The 24,031-nt window shown below is 41.5% G+C and overlaps 1 protein-coding gene across 1 annotated transcript in view; it reads right to left on the bottom strand.

Moving 5' to 3' along the window:
* The window catches only part of LOC104158060 (unconventional myosin-X-like), a gene marked incomplete at its 3' end in the record, with an annotated part of 22,758 nt that extends 3,297 nt beyond the window's left edge, over window positions 1-19,461 (bottom strand). The window contains exons 1-2 of the mRNA XM_009695619.1: window positions 19,348-19,461; window positions 13,295-13,453 (exon numbers count right to left, since the gene is read on the bottom strand). Of these exons, the coding sequence (XP_009693921.1) occupies window positions 13,295-13,453; window positions 19,348-19,461 (273 nt within the window). The remainder of the gene's footprint in view (window positions 1-13,294; window positions 13,454-19,347) is intronic.
* Between the last annotated feature and the right edge of the window lie 4,570 nt (window positions 19,462-24,031).

Genomic DNA, 24,031 nt, shown 5'->3' with positions numbered 1-24,031 from the left:
CTAGTAGCAGTATTTTATAAACAACAGATCCTACTCCTAGGATCTACCTCTACCCTGGCACCTCCAAGAGTCACGAAGTCGGGGACTTGCGGCGTGGCACGACCTGCACCCACATGCAGAAGAGGACCTCCTCATCACCTCCCTGTTCACAGGGCTCTGCTCTCCCTCCCCCTGGGGACTCTGAGCAGCCGCCCGATGCAACTCCCTTCTTGGTTTTGCAAGTGTGAGCACCTTAGCAGCAAGTTAAACTCGTGTCAAGATACACAGAAAATGCTGGGCTGTTCAGTGCAAGGGTATTGTCTCCTGAACTCTATTTATGCACCAGGCATCATCATATGGCAAATTAAAGTGGTTAATAGTCAGAAGTAGGATCTCGTAAATTACTTTATTATGCTAACATCATAAGGCAGCTGTTCAGATGAAATTTCAGAAAAGGTATTTTCACATAAGACTGTCACTTCCACTTTGCTTAAGAGAGAGTGAATTAAACGCTCTTTGTTCTTTGCATCTTCCACTCTGATTCTCGCAGTCAATAATTACTTATTTTAAGGAAAGCACTCCAAAGCAATTATGAATAGGAAAAATGCTCATACATCTGCCAGAGCACTAGCAAGCAGATAGGATTTCTGAACATTTCCAGTTGAAATAGTTTGAGGGGTAGAGCTCCTGTCACAAGCCCGACTTCTTAAATTCGTGGCAATGAACAGGACAGTTTACTTTTCTTTGTTATATGACCAACTCAACACTTCAGACAGAACCACACACAAACTCTGGAATTACTTTACTACAGACCAAACCAGCAACAACTTGTTATCAGATCACTGCTAATATATTTATTTAAACCCAAGACTAAATGAAAGTTGAGTTATTCAGCCTGGATCCCAATGCAGCTCTTCGATTACCATATTAAAAAGCTGGGCTCTTTTTCACTTTCAGGTTCCTCCAGAAATTTGACATTGATAATGCATCTCCCAAAATACTTTTGGTCACAAACCAAAGACACTCCTGCTCCTCCTTTTAGCACAAAAAGAGGAAATAAGATTGTTTGCTGATCCTCTAAGAGGACTTTCAAAATGAGAAGTTCAAGGCCTGTCTTCTCAGCTAGACGTCCAGCAAGGCGATGGCATCACAAGAGTCAAAATGAAAGACGTACTTGAGAAAGAGATTTTTCATCAGTTCTCAGAATGCTTTTTTTGTTTTGCTTGTTGCCTTTTGATAGCAATCAGCTTTGAACCTGTGTCTTGAAATCACTCCAGACTTCTCCAAACACTCAAAACCAATTAGTTCTTTAACAAGGTTCAAGAGCTCACAAAGATTTCTGATACCCACAGAAATACTCTAGAAAAACTTGCAATCGTCAGAATAGTCCTGTCTAACATGAGAAGCGCGCTTTTTTTTGGCAGCCAAACAAATGTAAATAATGTAAAAAGCTTTATTGGTTAAACTACACTTTTCCAAGTTAGCTTAAAATTACAAGAAACAAGTTTGCAATGGATGAACTAAATTACTTTCTCATGTAGAAAAGGCTTTAGAGCAAGAAATTTCCCCTTCAAATATTTTTTCAGGTTCTCTACACATAAAAAACAACAAAAAAAGGAAACTGCCCTAATGCAAGATCACTTCATTAATCCTATTAAACCAAACATACAAAATACATCAGGACCACCTTGCTCTCCATCTTCTCCCCTTCAGAGATGCTTTTTTGGGTATATCCTTTCAGGTTTGCTCCATATCCAGCAACAATCCACCTTCCACTTATTCCCTTTTATGTCAAGACTTCTGCATCTCCACAGTAACTTTTCTATTTCTGAGGATCCTTTATGATTTCTGTGTTTCACCCAAGCTTGCTCTTCCCAGGTAAGATCACCAATTTTATCTCACACTGTTTTTCTCATGACCTCCTTTCACTCTTTACATCAAGGTACCCCTCTGTACTTCCCAAACTTCTAGCCCATTCCTCCTCCTTTCTTAAACAAACAAATAAATACGGGAAAAAGAGGGGAGGGAGGACTTCTTTCAGGCTTTGTGTAACTCATGCTACAGAGAGGGAGAGAGGGAAGGCAGGGGCAGGCTGGAAGACTCTGATCAAAGGCATTATGTGCTGCTCCTAAGTCTTCAATCAACAATCACAACAGAAACTAAAACTGCTTGCACTATTAAAGCAGGCACAAGGAGACTGCATTCCTCAATTTCTATCATTGTGTTTCTTCAGTGACACCAAAAATCAATATATTCTTCACAACCTTGTACTAGAAATGTTGGATCCAATCAAATACAGAATTAAGATGTTTTGTTACAGATATATACAGTAACATTGAGAAACAGCACGTTGTCCAACTCTCTTAAGAGAGCACTTTCAAGACTTTCTGTTTTGGGATGTGAAAAATCAATCTCATTACAGAAACAAAAGCATGCTTACAGATGCCTCAAAAATTATGTTTCTGTGTTGTTTCTGAGCAATCCCTGACTTTCCTGGAGTCACTTACGGAACCGATACTGTGTCTGAAAGGCAAGGGTATTTTTTTAAAAAAGGGGTATTAGTATCATCCTGACAATTTATTCAACAAGTATTGTTTTCTGGGTTTACCCTTAATATACGAGAAGCTTCAAATAAAACTGCAGTGCAACTGGCTGACTACAAAGCTACTCATATGTCACTTTTAGACAGCGTATGGGAGAAGATTTTTATCTCTGTTCCATACAACTTGCGCGTCTCTCATACGTTTAAATCATCATGGCTGCAGTAACATTACTGAATTACAATACCAGTGCTTTCACAGAACATGCACAGGCAGACAACATGTGAAAAACCACAGACTAGCCATCAAACTTCATTATGTTTTCAACAACAAATTTCAAAGTGTCAGGATGCAAAACCTGGGAACAGAAGAGTTTGTCTCACACTGCAGATACAGCCTCCGTGGTTCCCAGTTCTCTCAAGTAAAGGGATTGATGGTAATCATGATTGAGTTTATTCTGAGGCAAAGATAACTAGGTCAATCACCACATACACGTCAGCATAAAAAGGAGAAAGATGGCTGGGCCATATTTTGGCATGCTTTTTAGGGGAGGCAGTAGAATGGGCAAGGGTATGCCATAAACAGGATGATAATTAATGCCCTTGCTCTTGGTAGGACCTTGATTTATCCTCTCTGTGGTAAGTATACCCCATCTTTCAGCTAGTCCCATGCTAATTTCAGTGGGATGGAAGCCAGTTGTCTCTCTAAATTATAAACTAAAATGTCTGAAGCCAAGCTCCTTGCTTAAAAACCATAATCAAAGTGAAGTACTGAACTACAAGTTTAGATGTTTTCAACCAGTCAAGGCATTTCTAAGATAGAAATGTCATACTCTATAATCATCCTTACATGCTTGGGCTTCTGCAGCCCTCACCATGTTTGGTGACTCCTGGTGGGTTTCCAACCGTCCAAATTTACATCAGATTTGCTTTTCTTTATCTCTGTGTTCCTTGTCAATGTACACAACATTATGACCCCTAAATTGTCCTTTTTTCTTCTCAAGGTCATTTGTAGAATTGATTGCAAAATGAGCTGTTTTTTAAACATGCAGGCCACACTACAAATCCAAGAGTTAGCATCCATAGGCGAGGACCTTTAGAAGGGAACCAGAACACAACAGAGAATGTCGCAGAGAAGATCAAGCGCCAACAGGCAGCTACCTACATCCAAGCCCCACCTGCTAAATGTTCTCCTGGTCACTGTTTTTGAAAAGCATCTTTCTCAGGCACATTCACACTGCTTAGCTGCACTTTCCCATGTGTTTCAGTCCATGATGTAAGCTGCAGCAGTCTCTTCTACCAACTACCTCCTTGGTGGCCTTTTCCCTTCCTGTGCTGAGCACAGACCAGATCCAAGGCATAACAGACCAAGGCATTCTCAAAGCCAGGCTTTATGCTTGTTTTCACAGGCACAGCTTACAAGAAGATTTTGGAATAATTTTGGACTTTTTAAAATATGTGATTTCAGATAATCAGAGGCAACTGTTGGGCAACAGCACACCCTATTAGATGACTCCTTGTCTGTTATGCTGACCCTTCAACCCAACTAATGTGACCTTAAGCCTCCCTTAGTCTGAGAGCATTAAGCAACACTGTCCTGTTCCCAGGCCCCTCCAAGGGCAAAGGCTATGCTACCTCTTCACGAAAAAAAGTGGCACTTTGCAACCCAGCTACCATAACTTCTAAACTAAGCAAATCCTTCCACTCCCTACAGCTTCAACCTTGCACATTCACAGCATCCTTGTTCTAGGCAGCTAACTGCAGCTGCCTAGATCCGTCTATTTCTTAAGGGTTAAAAATTGCGTTTTGGTCACCTTAGCTGCCAACCTAAATACCCAAAACAACGCACAGAGGCAGTCACATCTTTCAGCTTAACTCCACAGAATGCTCAGAGATGGTGAAGAACCTGCACAAAACTAAGAGCTCTCCACAGGTTGAGATACACTCCTAGCTTAATCTCGTCTTATTTTCCCATTAACTTTCTCCTACTGAACAGACTGTTCCATGTGGATGGAGATACTCAAGGAAACTCTGCAAGTGTTATCCAGAATCTGCACTTAAAAAAAATAGTCAGGAAATACGAAACCAATATAAAGAAAAGCTAATAAAAGAGCATAATTACAGCCAAAGGTAAAAACCAAAACAACAGACAATCACACTGATGTCAGATAGACATCCTTCCTTATTCAAGAGTTTCAGAGGTTTCTGGCAGTTTTTCTCCTGTATAAAAAGGACTGAGACTCCTTGTTTTTAATTGTGTTTTTTTGCTGACTAATACAATACAATCTCTACCATGCAGAAGTCCTACCTTCTGGATGTCAGGATAATGACCTTTTGTGCATGGACTGTTTCTATAAACAGTTATGGAAGAGTATCTCTCTTCAACATTGTCAAGTGGAGAGAGGAGGTGACCTCCTGAACAATGAACATGATCGATGAGAATGAGACATTGATTTTTGTCATTTTCATGAGCTGCAATACAACATGTGAATGTAGGTTTGCACATCACACTGTAGCAATCTGTGTGCACAAGTGCACAGCTTAACACTAACAAGGCGATGTCTAGCTCAAATCAGAAAAGGCCCCACAAAGAGCGGAGACCCCACGGCTCGTCACTTCATTTCAAATGGCCTGTGGCCACACAGTAGTTCTTCCTGCTTTGTTATTGCACAACGCTCAAATGAGTCTTTCAAAGTTGTCTGAAGGTCTCATTCACCCTCCAGCAAGGAAAAGAAAAAAACAGTCATCTTCCTTCCTATAGATTCATCTTGGGAAGATGAAGGGGCTTTTCAGAGAAAACACATGCAAATGAAAACAAAAATGCTGGTAGATGATACAACAAAAAGCAGTGTCTCTAGAACACTGGAGAAATATTTTTAATATAAAGCTTTGGAGATCTGTTTCTTTCTGTCTGAGAATATTTTACACATTGATATCCAGATTTTCATAACTTCCATGGTCTTTTAATGTTTTACAACCTCTTCTATGGAAAGGGCTTTTTTTAGGATAAGAGCAGGAAGAGCAGGAATTACACTTTAACAGAGCATGAAAACAGAAATCAAAAGCCAAAGTAACTGAAATCTAAGTCTATGCCAGGTAGTTTGTTGGATGGCACCAAACTGCCGCCAAATAGCCATGGGTCTAGAAATCAGCACTAAGATGGCAAACGGTATTAGCAGTCAAAAATCTGCTAAATGGAACTTTTGGACTCCATTTGCTTTTAAAAGGAAAGACGGACAGACATCAAAAAGAAATAGCTGAAACTGCTTGTGAGAAATGAACTACATCTTTTCAAATAAAAGTAACAGCCTGGCTATGAATCAATAGTCCATTTACACAGGCAGACAATAGCTATAAAAGTAATTTAATTCATTTTCAGCTTAAACGGGTTGTCTGTGGCCTTTTTAGTATTAAACTGCTGGAATATGTGAATAAGGCAGTTGGATAGTGCAGCACAAGCAGTAAATTTTGTGCAGCTCACTTTACAGTCAAAGCCTAACTCACGTAAAGAAAACACGTGCTGGTGACAGACAAGTGGCTTAAGTTTTAGAGTCCAAATTCCTGCCCTCCTTTCAATGTCTTTGCAGGGCTAGGAGCAACAGACCTTACAGAAAGGAGCCAAAGCTTACCTGCAAGTGAGGCAAAGAAGCGTTCAGCACCATTTGCAAAAGCTCTGACTGAACAGCACTGAGCTGCTGTCGGCACTTACGTAAATGACTGAAAAATTTTCCTTTTGATTCTGCATGTTGGTCTACTTTCTATTCTCAGCTCATGGAGTTAGCAGTGACATTCAATAAAACATGAAAACAAGCCTTCAAATCTGAGAAGAGATTACCAATATATACCATCAGCAATGACAAAACCTGCACAAGATGATAGATTTCTACTTTGCTGTTTTTGATGACGTTATCATTAAGTAGGGCTTAGGTATGATTCAAAACTCAGGGAAGTCAACAGGAATTGCCCCTGTTGACCCTGCATGTATTATTTATTCTTCTACCAACCAACCAAATGAGAAGAAAAATACTCATACAGGGCAGACAGAAAGAGCAAGGTTTTTTATGTTTTAATAAAATTTTGACCTCCTCCACTTCCCCATGTGTCTCACTGAAACAGCCCACTGATGAGGGAAGGTAAGATCCCTACCGCAGCATATGCACATAGCAGGTTACCAACAAGTACCTAATGTGCTGCAAACCATAGTATCAATCTATGTGTTTGTGTAGCCATTGTATACATGTAGCCATTGCATACATTGCAAAGTGTGTGTGCAGCTGTTGCACACATGATAGTGTACTCAGTAACATAGACCTTTCTGAGCAGCTCCCTTTTTAATGATGTGTTGACCACAACACCTCAGGCTGAAATATTTGCTAAAATCTGAAAACATGCACCTTTAAAATTCCCAATATTTTCAGTTGTGAGGACAAAGTTCAGGCAATCATTCTTTATTGTTGTTGTTGTTATTATTATTAGCAGTCCCACAAGTTCTGCACTATGAAGGAATTCAGAAGCAAAGTTGGTTAACCAACCAATGGCTTTTGTTTACTTCTCATATCATTACAGCTATGTTCTTCCTCTAACATGTAGTAAAAAAAATAAAAACAAATAATGATAATTGGCCTTTGGCAGACAATTGTTGATCGATGTAATTGACCATCCTTTAGAAATAGTGATCACCAGAAACAAATTCCACTAGATTTCCAATTAAAAGCCTGCTGTGTTTATATAGATCTTTGTCTGCTGCTCTCTAGTAACAGATGTGAAATGGAAGCTGTAATTATTGCTTGGAGACAGGAACTCACTTTGAACTACATTTTGAAAACATTATCTGATGTGTGTAAGCATAACATGCTAATTATGGAGGTAAGTAGCTATGTGTAGACATTCGTCACGCATTCTTAGCACGTTGTTCCCTGCTCTCTGCACCTCCACTAAAGGAGCTGGTGGAGAGAATTTTCCCCATCTCTGCAGTAGCATAGGAAGGCAGGAAAAACATTGTGATTCATCAGCATGCTTTTAAAATCTCTTTACTGTAAGAGCAGAGTAATTAAACAAACAGTAGTTTCCTCAGTGACTATAGAGCAGATCCGGCAAACCAGTTACGTGAGACTGCTCTAGAGCATTCGATGCCTGTGAAGAGGAACTGTGCAACCACAGCTGGGTTGCAGACAAGACCATGATAAATGTAGTTCTAGGAGCTAGTGTAATAACTAAGGACTTGGTCTAAATGTACATGTACAATATTTATACATATTTTATGGTACTAATTAATGACAGAATTTGTGTGTACCACTGCTTGGATTTTTTAAAGTCAATGGACCACACTTATTTATACCGCAGAGCATGGCAGACCCAAGACCAATGCTATTGAGCCGTCCAGGCTGGTGTATGGGTCTTTGATACACATTCCTTTCAGGTTGTTTCTGCAGGGAGTGCATCCAGGTTTTTCCATTTAAGAACTCAGTCATGACAGTTTTTGTCTTTATAAGTAAACACTTTGGGGCTACTGTCTTCTACTGATCCTCCTTTGTCTCTCTGCCTCCACCTACAACTTGTGTTTGTGGTAGAGGACATCTGTATTTCTGTATCAATTACGTATGTCTGTCTGTATGTAATTAACCATGACTTGAGTATGCCCTGCCATTTTCTCACTATAACGTGCAGCAACATCCACCTCCTGCTGACCATCACAACATGGCACAGACCAACTGCACCAGATCTGAAGTGAGTTTTACTGTACTCAGAAAAAAACAAATATGGAAAAACCTAGACAAAGTCACACAGAGAGCAACTGACCTAGATATTAAAGCGTCTGTGTCTGCAAACAGAATTCGAAAAAACCCCAACAGTGATTATTGATTAATACTGCACAAACATCAACTAGTTGCCTCAGGGAACCCTCATGACTTCGAGGGAGACAAACTATCTAATTACTGCAAGTTTAACAAATTACAACTGAACACGCTGCTAAAGTACACAAACAGATTTAAAAATCGATGCATAAATAACTGAATATACCTTTCAAGAACAGATAACTGAGCATCCAGTGTAATGAAGTGGCTAGGAGCTCTGCAAGCAACCTTGTCAGGGAAGAAACTTTTCCAGTTTAACATCTTTTTAAAAAAAAATCAGAGATGTGTTGCTTTCTCATCCACGTTATTCAATATTTCTTGCTTCAGCTGAAGAGAGAAAGGAAGCCAGCCATGAAAACCGTGCTGCAAATTACCATCATCCTCCTTCTGATGTGGTTGGTACAGCACTGCATGTCTACGTGGCTGGTACAGAAGTTTTCATACATACACACACAAACCTAACAGATGGTTATAATTATCAGCAGGCAAGCTGCAGTCCTAATTTGTAAGTAAGCAAAAATAGGTTATGTTCTCTCTCACCCTTCCTGGCCACCACACCCAACTGCTGGACAACCTGGAGGTCACTCTCCTCAGCAGGGGAGGGTGGCCGAGGGACCCCCACACCCCATCCCACACAGCACGCCTCTCTGGGCATGGGTATGTGTTCTCCACCTAAACAAGACGGGCATGCATCAAATCATCACCACTTCAAAGGGGAATGTGCCTACCTGGCATTTCAGAGCTTAATTCAAAAGGAAAAAAACTAATCAGATGTGCTTTGAAACTTGTTTATTGCTTGAACTCAGGCAAACAAGGGTGGATCTGACACTGAAAACCTCCATACTGACCTACAGAACGTATCCTGCAGTTATTTCCAACCTGCCCCTCACCTTAGCAAAAGCGGCTCTCTAATCCTCTTCTCTGCTCTTCTGAAATTCACTCGCCTGTATCAGTAACTGACCACTGGCCACAGAGACAAGACAACCACAGCTCATTCCAGAGCCAGCTTAAACACCGTAATTTGTGCATCTTGCAGCACAATCCACGCAGTGTGGTTTACAGAGTCCTCTCCAAGCCTAAGCCAGTCTCCTCCGCAATGTGTACTTAACTAAAAGTAAACTAGAATCAACAGCTTCAGGAACAGCTTGCCTTTGAACAGCGACAAGAACGGCCGCCGCAGCACTTCTCTCCACATCGCGTGCCCCATGCTGGCCTTGCTTCAGAGGCAACGAAATCCCTCATTCGCCTTCACAAAAGGCTCTGTTTTCAAATGTGGGCACCTTCCGCTTTTAGCACTAGTGTTTATCTTTCCATATTTTGCTACATACCAGCCTAGCACACAAGCTAATCTGAGCATTCAAAGACGGGCATTAAACCTCATGTGCTGATGTCCAGAAGCTGGACCTCCCATATCAAGTTGTTCCTGATGGAGTAAAATGGGGGAGGAAGTAGCAATGAAAACCCCTGCACCATATGATCACAGCCATCCTAATTCTGCTCCTTTCCCAGACAACAAAAGCAGCGATAGCCCACAAGCAAACTTTTAGATAAAAGCAGTATTAATCAAGAAGCCTGAAAAAATGAAGGGCTTGTACACCTCATGCTTCTCATAGGTCAAAAAGGAAAAGTGTGCAGTCTTTTACAGAAATTCAGACAAAAAGTATCACAAGCAGATGTCAATAGACTTGACACTGATACAAAAAGATGGTTGCACAATAGACATGAACAACTTCTGTCATTTACCTTCTTGCTAATACCACAGATTCTGCTAAGAGCCTCAACTCATCAAGTACAGAGCCAGGCGTTATTCACGCTATGAACATAGTCTGTAAGCTTAATCAATATTACTTCCTCCCCAAGAAACAGCAAGAAATATAGAAAATCCACTGCTGACCCTTTATAGCTGCAGTTGTTGGCAACAGCAAAGAAAGTCACTGACATGTTTGACAAAACTTGGCATCCATAGCAAATATCTTTATAGTATTAACTAGGAAGTAGTGAAGAGTTTAGGAACACGGCTATGATTATGTGAGACAAAAATGTTATTAAGTAAAGGAAGATTAAACTGAACTCAAACATCTGAAGATATTTACTGAAACGCTCATTCCTGGAGAAACAGCTCCCCAAATACAGACAAACACACAAGTTAACAGTGGAAGATTTGCATAAATAATTGTCTTCCTGAGAAAGTAACTGTTTAAATTTCCTTTTAATTGTTTCTTCTGTATTTTAAAAATGATACATACTTTACACTACAATTTAGTATATTGCACTTCATATAATTTTGCATATGTATGAAGAAGCAAGGCCCAAAACTTATGTAATTAAGCATATTCCTCATTAAGGGTAGAAAGGTGCTTCCCGGTCTCATTGCCACTAAGAAAACTAACAAAAAGCTGCCAGACTCAAGAACCACACTAATATCCTTGTAATATTACAAGCATATACCTCAAAAAATGCCAGCATACAACTTTGCATATCTTTTCCACCCACTCAGGACGTAGACAAGGAGGTGCACAGAGTGGAAGTAAAGAGGGAGCTGTAAGCTAAATGCCAGGCCACGGCAATTATATGGTGGTTTACATTTGGGGATGGCAAGAAGTCTTTCAATGGGATGATCAGCCCCTAAACTCAGAGTGGAGAGGGGCACATGCCTTCCCGATTTATCCCTAATGCAGAGGGGACGGATACAGCCACGGTGCGGAGGCAGATACAAGAGACAGTATGTGCACTACACTGATGAAGCAATTCCTGGCCAAGGAAGAGCACTTTTTGGAGGGAAGGGAGAAGACAAATATACCATCTGGAAAGTTTTGATTCCTCCTGGCATGAACTCCCAATGGCTTCTTACTATGCTGTACAAGAACTAATCTGGTCCTAAAGCAGAATGACCAGGAACTTAATTTCTTCAGCTTCAAGTATGCCTTCAAAGGTAAATGTTTAAAAAACAACAAAAAAAAAAGACGACTGAAAGACTGAAAGGTGCATTAACATTAAGCATTAAAATATCATTGAACTTTTCAATACAGTTAGGAGATTTTGGCTTGAAAAGACATAGTTCCCTTTGCAATGACAACACCTCCTCCTCCTCCAACACATGATCATATCTCTATGAGGTTTCATAAAATTATTCGAGCTATTTAATCGGCTTTTCTTGGGGTTTCTATTCCTGGAGTTGTGTCCTGCTAAAACACTACCACTGGCACAGCAGGAGCAGGGTACCAATGAGGACTGTGAAAAGAAGATGCTTCTGACATCAGGTCCTGGTTACGTACATAGGACAACAGAGAGGCTTTCATATGCATTTCAAAACATACCCTTTTTCCGACTACCTTTTCAATCATTTTTCAGCTGAGATGGACTCAAAAGAGTAAGCACTAAAATTAGCAAAACTGAAGGGACAAAGAGAAATCAGCAACAATTGAAGATCTGTCATCATTAACAGCACACAAACCTGTTTGTCTAGAAACACGGCACTGAGCACCAAGTATCAGAATACCCTAAACTTGCCTTGACAAGCCAAGAAATAAGCTAGGACATGTCTCTTCAGAACAAGGCTATTCTTTGCCTCTTCAAAAAATCACCCCCTTTTACACACATGCTTTTTAAAAGGGGGAAGTGTCCTCCATCTGAGCACACATAATGGCTCAGAAAACTTTTTTTTTTAAAAATTTTATTCACACTGAGTATTATATTCTAATTTAGTAACACTGATCAAAAACTAAACTCTTACCAAATAGCTATTTTTCCCCTGCATGTGCAGGACTGTTCATATATGGTATAAATTTTTCATTTACTGATTTTTCTGAAAGGCAAAATGGTTCATTTGTTTTGAGAAAAACAAACATATATAAAGACTTTTGTGAAAAGAACGACCTCAACATTTAGGATTCTCTGTACTAGACACTTTAAAGGTAATGTGCAAAGGAATATAATTTCCTCATGCCCGTTTTTGCTTTTTATCATAAAGAAATTTCTAAATACAGGGAAAGCTTATTTTCACATGAAGATATGTTCATGTTTAAAAATAAGGAAGCCAAGAAGCTTGGAATAAAGCACGCACGTGGCCAAATCAAGGGCCTAGACAGGTCATAAAAACAAAACTTATGTTCTGCAATTATTAATTAAAAAAACAAAGAACAAAAAAACCCCAAAGAAATACCAACCACTGAGCCACTGAAAAGTGAGATTTCACAATCTGTAGCAACCACTAATATTCCTTGTATCTTTCTCACATTTAGTATAGTCCCAGGTTCAGGAAAGATTCACATCTAGTCAGTTCAAGATTAACCAAAGTATTTAAACAGCAGGTAAACCTAATCACAAAAATCTTCATTACTGAGTTGAGAAAAAGAATTCTGTGCAGACTAATTCCTAGTTTTTGAAACTGATAAACAGCCACCTGTTCTCATATACCCCAAACTCTGACTGTCTGTATTTAACCGCACAGGTCCTCAGCTTAACGATTGTAATACCATCCACTTTCTACTACAATAGAAAAGAGGAAGCCGATCAGAACTGGATCTTGGCCTGATGGGATCTCAAACGGCAGTCACAGACTAAATCCCACCACATCCTCTCTGGTGACAATAGCATATATTGTTGGGGCAGAAAGCCTAAAGAAGAAGAGAAAAACGAGAGCCCTTTCCACAGCTCTGTCACTGGAAGTGTAAAAGCATATGAAGCATGCCAGTTTTTCAAGGTTTCCAAAGGATTGCCTGGCCAGCCCTGAGCTACCTTCTCCTTCCATCATTGTTGGCAAGACGTCACTGGATGAGATACACTTCAGCTCTACGTGGATACACAAAGAACTGCAGAACATTAGGAGGGGAGATACCACAGAACAGCAAAACACACACAGCACTTACACATTCAAAAACATTCCCTCTGGATATTTTTCTTAATTTTAGAAGAAACTTACGTAGATTTTATCTTGCTGATATCGCTGGAATAAGTTGTACATAATGGAGCCTTCATGGAGATCTACGAGTGCTGCCATGTCTTCCACACTCTCTGCGCTTGTTTGATGCATAGGCGTTACTTTTTGGTGTGTGATTGTGCTCTGTTTATAAGTGAATACCTGAAGGACGGGAAACAAAGAAAATATAATAATCAGAGTACACATTCAAAAACTCCTATCTGAGAATGGAGCTTTCATACCCATTCGTATTCCTTATCTAGTTTATCAGTGTGCAGACTTGTAAAATACAATAGCCTGCCAGCCATACCTTCATCTAAAGCTTCTCTAACAATCACTGAAGCCCCAAACACATACACGGGAGTCACATGAAACCAGTACATAGGGACAACGCACTGAGGACTATAAGGTCTTTTCCTTTTTAAGGGCAAATGTAATCTCATTTCACACTGGACTACCGTTAGACTTTATCAGTAGAAAAATAAACCAAGTAATAATTGTTTCCAAAAAATCCCAAACCAACCAAACAAAAATCCACCCCTTACAGTAAACCCCACTTATACTCAAATTACTCTGGGAGGAGATGTTTTACAGTGCAAAACAGCGAATGAAAACTATTGCTCTAACAATCTGCAAGTGATTATATGTTTGATCTGAAATCCACTTAAATGTTTCCATTCAATTCTCCAGTCAGGACCGCTATCAGGTTAGGTCATTATTCCTAATGTAAGTAGCACATTAAGTTCAGTGTGCTGCAGATATTTGGAAACAAACAGGCAAACCAATTTCTAATTAATGGACTTTTGATACGAATTTCTGATGCCTGTTCCAAACAGACAGTAGAAGCTCTAAAAAAGATATAATTTAAGAAAACACTCAGAAAACACTTCTACGCACCTTCTATAAAACCATCACAAATATGCTCAGAAGATGTACACATCCCCAATCTAGTTAAACTTTTATGAATACTAATGACATCACTAAAGACTGTGAAACAATAGCTTCGGAATTCAGCTTCCACTTTTCTTTTAATTTACATCTTGGCAGCTCATCCTTATAGACGTATGCCTGCATCTCACAGCCAATGCTACTCATGCAATGCTAGTCCCTGCTAACGGCACTGTTTCAGTGTAAGAAAGTCAAGCATGGGGTTAATGCAAATACTTTAATGATGTGGAACATTAAAAAAAAATGCTTCCAAAATCCTTTGAAATAATATTCATAAAGCAGACAGAAGCAGCGCAATAACCGTCAGCCTGAGGGCTGGGGAGCACCTCAGGGCTGCCGCTGCGGGCTGGGGATCACGCAGCACTGCCTGACGGACAGGGCAGCACAAGGGGCCACATCGGCGCAGAAGGACAAAGCCTCTCAGAGGTTTTCAGTGTAAAAAAATATGTATGCTCCTGGTAACGAAAGATTGAACAACTGTCCTCATAGGAGGCCATTCAGGAAAACAGTCATGTCTGTCTTGCTGAGACAAGTGAGAAAAAGAAGCTGAAGAAGCAAGAGGTTGAACTGAGACTGGACTTAACATCGAAGCTCTGTACTCTGATATCCCACCAGCTGACAGAGGAGACTTGCCTGATGATATTTGTTCATTAAAACCATATCCTAGGCATACCAAATGCCGGCACAGGCTATCACACTGTTACAGCTGTCACTTGCACCAGCACGAAGTGTACCGGGGGAAGGCTGGGTAGAAAAGCAGGTCCAGGAAACAAATTTCTAACAGGTGCTGAAGGTACCACAGACATCAACAGGATACATGAGCAAATCCTCTGAAAGTTCCTATAGATTCAGAGCATCCAAAGCACAATCCCTAACTGAGGGAAAGAGACAGACACTGAGAGATCTGAGCCTTATTTTGTGGTAAACAACCCTAAAAGTGACAGGACAAGCATTTGTACAGGGCAGAGAGATGCTGGCCAGGATGGAGAAAGGAGCCACTTGTACATGATCCAGGGGCAAGCAGTCCAGATATCTAACAGACAGAACGAATGTGAACAGCATCAACTGACAGCAAAACTTTTGGGTCTGAAAACAGTGTTAGCGGTGCCAAGACTAATCACACAAAGTGCAAGTGGAATTAGAGGTAACTACATCTCAAGAGTAACACACTGCAGTTCTTAGTCAGAAGAACCACAATGAAAAACCCCAAAGTCACACTGTAGAACAAAAAATATTGTAAGCTGGAAGCTTTGGAAATAAAAGGGATTTAAGGAGAGCAAATCCTAGAAAAGTATGCAACTTAACAGAGGCCATGTATCAACCTGGAATTAGAACAGAAAAAATAGACTTAGTGAGAGAATTAGGAAACAAAAAGGGGGTGGCACGTATCCTGTGAGTGCGTCTCATGTGAACATGGAAAGGAAACAAAACATCACTTCTAGGAGGAGAATCTTCATATTTGTAATTTCTGTTCTTTAATACATGATGCACAGGTTAGTAGGGTAGGCAGAGCACCCCATATGTCACTAAGCACGTTTATTAACATAAGTAATTGATAGAAATGCACCAACAAAACCAACATGATGACTGACTTGTGTGTGGCAGGACTATCGAAGATGGTCTCTGCAGATTCATCCTTCTCACTCAAACCCACTCTTTTATCTTCTTCTGGCTGGTTGTTCTCATACTTCCAGCTCTCCCACACATTGCCTTCTTGTTTGGGTGAGGAAACGGCTCTGTGAGCTGACTCAGAGACAGGGCTGTGTGTCAATCAGCTAGACAACACACCCACCAGTCATAATGGCTGCCACCTAAATCAGAAAGGAGGAGGACCTCTTCCCCAACACTGGGGAGTTACTTTTCCTTTACTTTTAATTTTTACCAGAACCACGCATCCCTCAGATTTCTTAAACCCACTGTAAAACTCGGTCAAAATCATCTAGCAAGATCAAAGTCATCAGACAGGGCTGCAGGATCACACGCGCAGACCTAATTTCCTTAAAATGGGCTTTTTGCAGTCCTGCTGCTCAAGCCCTGAAAGGCCTGCTTTGTTTTATTTCATCTTGACTCACGTTTTTATTAGGATAAGGACATGAAAAAGCTACCTTGAACTTTACTGTTAGTAACTAGAAGATCACGTCATGAAATATTACAGCAGTTGAAATCCTCAGGAAATAGGAACCAAGAGCTATTCTGCAGGGTCAGCATGCAGAAGAGGAAGATGAACAAGTTGGCTCCCGAACTTCAAGAGGAGCCTGTTGGCAGAGCGCAGGAGTGTCCATCCTCAAGGATCTTGCCAGCATTTCTGGAAGGTTAAGTAAAATATGCAGGAAACTTGGAATAAGATTTAAGACAAGCCTAAATGAGAATTCAGCAAAACCCTCTTTCCTCTCAAGATATAAATGGTCCAAAATAACAAACACGCTGAATACATGGAAAACTATAAATTAAACCCTAAAGAGACAGCACGCAAATTAAGAACTCCCAAAGTTATTATGGAAGTGAAAATTAGAGGTTGAGATAGGAAGGAGTCATGCGAAGATCAACAACAAAAAGAACAAGCTCAAGAAATAAAAGACAAAATAGTGAACTCAGCTAAACAACAGTAAAGAGCATTTCGCTGGAAAAGGAAAACAACACTTCAAAACTACTCTACTGTCCCTACCATGGCTTACTAGTGCTGTGATGAACACGGCAGAAAGGGACTCAAATGAGGAAGTAATCTGAAAAGCAGCGGGACCAATGCTACGAAGTTCCCTGGGTAACACGGGGAAAAAGCTGTAGCAGGCACTCTGGGGTTCGAAAATAATGTAGGAGGGAACTATTGGATGCCTAAATGTTAACAGCTTGCTGAAATGGAGAGCCCACATCCGAGGGCTGGAGGAGCACTGTTTAGTGTCAGTTTTGACGAAGAAAGCAAGTACGACTAAGAGAAAGTAATTGCATGCTTCCGAGTCAGATTTCTTTCTCTAGTCAAAAAGGAAAGATTGAAGAGACAGGTAAGTGAGGACAGGGATATCTGATGAATGTTAAAAACAGGGTGACATGCAGAAACTGTGAAAACAAACCATACTGGCATGGTTTTGACAGCCTGTTTCAAAGCTTTGATGATATGACCCTATGTCCTGATTCATATCTGCTCAGAAATCAATGGGGTTATTAGCCCAATTCTATTCTCTCCAGAATTGGGTAAAATTCATCAGCCTTGCTGTGATGGGGACATTCCCAGAGCAGTGTCAAGGTCCACCTGCTCAACAGCTGTGCTACCTGCAGCACTTTGCCAGATCTGCTTTAGGACACAATGACAAGCCCTAGACACAAAGAGTGAGATCTACACTCATATTTCCCAAAAATATTACCCAGATGAGAAAGAAGGACAAGTAGAGAAAATTAATTCATCATCTTACAACAAGAACATTAGCCTTGGACATGGGACCAAAGAAAAAAAAGTTAGAGGGAAGTCCTCAGCAGCACACCAGAACGTTCAGGACGTGGGCACGACTCATTGCGTAGATGGGCAGACTCCCATGTCACCTCCTGAAGCACCATCCAGATCCCCAACCACTGCTGTAGGAAGATGCTAGTTGGATGCTCTCCGATGCACTGTAGGAAGCTGGAGAACTTACAGCAGCACACGCTGAGATTAAAGGTCAGACTGCAGATGAGCACTAGGTAAACGGGTTTTTGGAGGTTGATATTTCGTCAAGGGGTTTGTTCTGAAACAATGGAGCCTCATAATTAATCAATCAAATAATTTTATATGGGACTCCATTTGGAAAGCCAACAACCCCTAAATCACATACTAAGTCAAAGACATATAATGAAAATGATGCCTTTTAGCAAATAAATATATCACTTTCCTTGTTCATAAATATTATATCTATTCATAAATACTGCTGCATGAGCAGTGCAATATTGTACTCCACAATGTACAAGCATTTGTTAGGCGAGTCTGTATCTTTATATTTGGTTCAGAAAACCATTTTTTGTATGCCATGTAATTTGGAATAACTAGTATTTTACACAAATACACGCTTTTAAATTGACTAGCAAGCATGTAAAGAAAGCAACCCACCAACAAATCAGGAGTTTGAGGCATATGACTGCAATTAAATTAATTTCACTGATGCTTTTAAAAGACCGTGAAAACCACCAGCATGAAGTTTTTTATATTCCTCACTTCTTTATGTTAAAAATCACATTTTTATCCTGCGCAATTATTCTGGCACAAGAAAAAAAAAAAGTCTTTTAAGCATTCAATTTAAAGAGAATATCACAAAACAATGTCTAATTAATCTTCTGCACTGACAAATTACCCCTAAGCTCAAGATCTAATGGAAATTATATTTTAACAAAAGATTTAATTTGTAACACAATTTATTAACACGAGGAAAGAACATCAGAGTGGGTTTTCAAAGACAGGAGCACATATGCTTTCTCTCTTACTGTATCATTTTGTGACATGATGCCAAGTGACAAAAATTCCTGCTTGAATAATGTCATTAAATGTTATCAAGAGATTTCACAACAGCTGGGTCAAGTGAGTTCAGGAGAATGCTGAATTAAGTGCTTAGGTAAAGCACATCAACAAACCTACACAATCCCCACTTCTTGCAAAAGCTACAAGTCACACTTAGTCTTTCCAGCCCACACGGAGCCCATACACAACTGATGTCTTAGAGGGTTTTTCACAAGGAGATGCGTTTTTGGTCTAACACTGATGATCCATATTGGATGGGAGGAAGGCAGAACGTACTCCAAAAGTTTCCTGATCAACAGTTTGGTACTTGAATTACAACAGTCTTCATCATTTTAGTGAGATTTCCGCAAGACTTCTATTTAAAGGCAGAAACAGGCTTGTCTGCATCTTGGAAGCCCTGATCTGAGCTAGATCATTACTGAATCTGCTCTCTGAAAACGCGCAAGATGGTCTACTGAAAAGTCTACACATTGTGAACATTTTAGAACAGCCCCTTCTACACAGCGACCTGAACCCTTGCCCCTCCCAAACACAACTCCCAGTCGCTGCAAGTTCAGGTCTCTTTCTTTAATTCAAAGATTCACATTTGGATCAAAGCAAAGGGTGACAACAGGCACTGGCTCCCCACCGCTGCTGCCTCTAGCCAAGGACAAGACGCCTGCCCGTGGCCTCCAGCCAGGCCATCCCTCACGGCCACCGCCCACCACACGGGCAGCAGCCGTTGCGGCCGGTCACGCGCCATCGGCTTTTCCGCAATAACACAGGCCAGACGTGCTGGCGTCTGACCCATGCCAAGTACTGCATGCTGTGGTGATCGGGAACCGTCACGCGCATGTCCCTGTCGCCAGTGTCATTGCAATAAATCAAGGGGGGGGGGGGGGGGGGGGGTGGGTAACAGAAAAGAGGCAACCAACCTCCCTCTGCTGCCCTTTCCTATGCAAGAAAATTTTTTATCAGCCCTAGGTGTACTTTACAAACTGCAGTGTCTTACAGAAGATAAAGCTGATATTTGAACATGGAAAACAGAAATATCAAAGTCTTGTCACACACTTGATTCAAATTAAGTTGCTCAAATCCATGTAACCAGAGGGATAATGTGAAACATGGTAGTTTAAATGTAAAATTCAGTAAGATGGGGAAAGTGAAGGTAAAAAGGTATTGTATAGAAGCCATCTGAGAGACAGGTTTACAAACCGAAAAAAAAATACGACCAACCAACTAAAATTTTTCAAGAATGCCTATGATATTAGCAAACCAACTGCTACAGTGTCTGGCCAGCCCACGGACACCAGGAAGCAAAGTTAATTGTGACCCAAAAAGCGAAGCCCACAGCCTTCCTGTTGTTGCCCCAGCGACTGCACCACGCCAGTTTTTCACAGGGTTAATCCCAACTGCTACAGTGATGCCCACGAAAATCCACATGACTCAACAGCAACTCCAGAGGACTTGGCTTGAATGTTGAAGACATCAGCACCCTGAGTTTTCTAATGCAGCTTTTTGCTTACGGTCACCGACCCCACAGCAGAGAGATGAGCACAGCCCAGCAAAATACACAGGACTGTACAGAGAAACATCCACTTAAAAATATCAACTTTTTTTCGTTCTCTGCTGTTGGTCTGAACTGAGGATCATCATTTGTGTTTCCCTCATGTTTAGAAGTTAGAAGAATGCAATAAATCTTCCAAAATGTCTTTATACATGAGTCTAAGCAGAAAAAAAAAGAGGCCTTGGCCTCACATTACAAGCTGTGGAATGCAGCGTTCCAGGGAGGAAAATAAATCACAACAAGGCCAAAGACCCAGAGATTAAAAACAAAAATAAAAATCCAGTAGTTTACTCTTTTTCCTGGAGAGATCTACTGTCTAAGTAGATACTTAAAATACAGGACAAGAAAGCTCTTATAAATCAAGAGCAATTTAAGACCAAATGTAAAGCAGATTAACTACTGACATTTTAATTTCTACAGTTAATCATGACAAGAGTGCGACCCAAGTAATGTTTTTGTCAGATAATTTACTATTTCTCTGTAACAGCTGACCTTAGACATCCATTCCATTGTCCCAAAACAGTCTTTCAGGCAACAAGATGTACTAGGACCCAAGGTTTGCTTTGATGCAGTATAATTTTTTTTGTTGCTTTGAAAAAGATTAAATGCACAATGAAGCTTCTTACTTATTAAACTATGGAGGGAGATGAAATAATTTTATGTAAGGCATTTATTGATGTCAAGAAAAAAATATTAACAACTAAGCTGGTATCGTTACTACTGTGACTAACACTGGCCTCTTCTTCAAGCAAATATCCCGTACACACATCAACTGAGAATCCGCTTATTTCCCACTCGTTTTGTAAAATTCTTCCCCATTCACACTGGGAATCATCCTACTTCTCAGCCTCCCTTCCCGTTAGATGTTAATCTTGACCTCTAATGCAAAATGTCTAAATATCCACTTTGCATGTTACTGTACCTGCCAAATCAGTTGAGTAACACACAACCGATAAATTGTGTATAATCCTCTATTTTGTCCATACCCTCTGCTCACTTCGGTTCCTGCCATTTTCAGTCTTTGTTCCTCCTTCTATCAACCAAACCCTTTCCAAACCCTTCCCCTCGGTCCTCCTTTCATAACACTTCTCAGACTTGCCAGGGCCTGGGACACCTGGGTCAGGAGCTGCTCTCAGGCTCAAGTGCTGGGAGCCTGTCCTGGTGCCTTCCCCCCCTCTCCCCAACCTCCAGCAGCGACAGCACCAGCGATGGCTTGCACCACCTCCCCTCAGCAGCTTTCCTACTACAACTTTCGGGTTGTCACTCGCACACAATATCCCTCTTTGCTCCCAAGCTCCACAGCGTGGGGAAGCATGCCGCCAGGATGGCAAGCCTGGTCATCGCCGCAGCAGAGTTCAGCAAACCCAATAAATCGCACCTCTTTGTTGTTTCCCTGTGCGTTGACCGCTGTTAATAAACTTGTCTGATCAAGACTTCCTACCTAACGCCTATTCCACAAAAGGTATTTCAAGGCAGTTTATTCCACACACTGATCTGTTTCCATTTGTAGAGAAGCTCTATCATCAAGTACAAACAAGCTTCCAATTATAGGTTCAGCGCTTATGACCCTTCAATTGGGCTTGCCTACACAGACAATAAAGAAATTTAATTCAAATTAAACACACCAATTTTACCTAGATTATACTACAGTAAGCCTCTAGGCAGTCCATGCTAATTCTTACAAGAAAAAAAAAGTGCATCTTTAATTTAACTTTCTTTGCAAGCAACCTTGTATAACTTACAGTTACACAGCACCTGAAGACAGTGCAAAGCTTGATTTTTAAGGAGTCCACCTACAAATACAAATACCGTGGCCATAGCACTGCAGAAGATGTGAAACATTCCTGGCATGTCATCAGCACTTGCTTCACCCCAGAAAAGTGCTCCTTTCTCTTCATGAACCAAGAAGTGGAGGGACTGCAGCTGCCCAGGCTTTCCCAGAGCACCAGACCCGGTGAAGAAGTCCAAGAGCAGGACTCAGGAGAGGTATCACAAGATTGGCCTTCAGATCACTACCGGGTAGCAGCAGGATCTCAACTGGAAGCCAGCTTTGACCACACACAAACCAGGGAAGAGGCCTCCAACTTGCAGGGCACTGTGAGATGAGGCAAAGAGCAGATCCCATCATGTAGCAGAGAAATGGAGGAAGGTCTGGGCCCACATTCCCCATGGGTTCAATCCTCCATCTGGCTTGGGGTACCCCACCAAAGGCACCCCCACATCAGTGTTACTGTAAGCAGCACCCAGTAAACAGATGTCATGGCAATACTCCTTTTGCTTCCAAAGCATATCGCCTTAACTAGCTCCAAGGACAAGGGGGTGAAAATTGATGGGTTTCCTCCTCACAGAGGGAAGACCAAAACACAAAAAAACCCTTCGCCCTTTATCCATCATTTTCCACACAATGGAAAGCACATCTATGGACAACACCAGGCACCGAAAGTATTAGCTTGACTGTCAACATCAGTTAGAGCCCAACTGAAACTCTCAATTGCACATTCGTATTTATTCAATGATTTATATGAGATAAACAATGAATATTTGCAACTGAATGAACAAGACTGAGTTTGAATTAAATGCCCTGCTATCAAGAACTGTAACAACTCTGTTCAATAAACAGCCTACAAATTACACCAGCTTTTTTGAGGCACAAAGCAACTAATCTCAATAACTCGTTTTTTTTTTTTTTCCTAAAAAAAGAAGGGGGAAAAAAAAAAAAAAAGAAAAAACCCCACATGTAGCTGCCTGGACTGCCTCTGAGTCTAGAATAGGAGCAGCCTGTGTGCAGTGGCACAGTAGTAATGAAATCAGAGGCAATGCTTACGTGGGAGCTGGAGCTCCAAGGGGCCACCTCTGCCAAGCAAGCCGTGTCCTGAACGAAGGCTCGCTGGAGAAGGCAATACTACAATGATGCCCTCCAGGGTGCCAAACAAAACCTGAGCAATGCCATCGCAAGCCTTTTGGCCTCAACCTTCTACGTTCCTCTCAGCCCAACGCTTCGTATGAACCAACCCTGCCCAGGCTGCCAGTGCAGCCACCGTGGCCTGCGGGTACAGACAGTGCCCAAACCCTGCAGGGACTGTCCTGCCCTCCACCAGCCCGGAGGCACATGCAGGGGGACAAGGGGGCTGCTCGGGGAACTGCTGCCAAGCAGTTGGGAACTTGTTGGGAAAGTCTGTGGCACTTATCGGCACTGTGTTATTACCAAAATCAAGGAGGCTCTGCCACAGCATCAGCTATAAAAGCTGAAAGGTCCCTGTAGCTCCCCAGTGCGAGCTGGTCCCCCTGTGAAGGGGGACCACAGCTGCTGGGCTGGGAGGAAAGAAAAAGAAAACAAAGTCAGAAGAAAGGTTTTTTTACACAGAAACGGATGGTCTTGCTAGCAAATTTCAATGTGCTGAGACAACGCAGGGCTTGGGCTCTGCCACAGCATCAGCTATAAAAGCTGAAAGGTCCCTGTAGCTCCCCAGTGCGAGCTGGTCCCCCTGTGAAGGGGGACCACAGCTGCTGGGCTGGGAGGAAAGAAAAAGAAAACAAAGTCAGAAGAAAGGTTTTTTTACACAGAAACGGATGGTCTTGCTAGCAAATTTCAATGTGCGGAGACAACGCAGGGCTTGGGTTTCCCTCCCTCCTCCTGCCACATAGCAGCCAGGCCCTCAGCTCTGGTTAGTCGCAGATGGATGCCACAGTTTTAGCTCCAGCTTCACAGCTCGCTTGCCCGGCGCTGGACCCGCAGGAGCAGCCCAGCAGGCTCCAGTGCCAGGGC

Source organism: Cariama cristata, unplaced genomic scaffold, assembly GCF_000690535.1.
Source record: "Cariama cristata isolate BGI_N322 unplaced genomic scaffold, ASM69053v1 scaffold11162, whole genome shotgun sequence".
NCBI classification, from domain to species: Eukaryota; Metazoa; Chordata; class Aves; order Cariamiformes; family Cariamidae; genus Cariama; species Cariama cristata.
The sequence above is the reverse complement of the archived record's forward strand: the minus strand, read 5'-3'. Positions and strand labels throughout refer to the sequence as shown.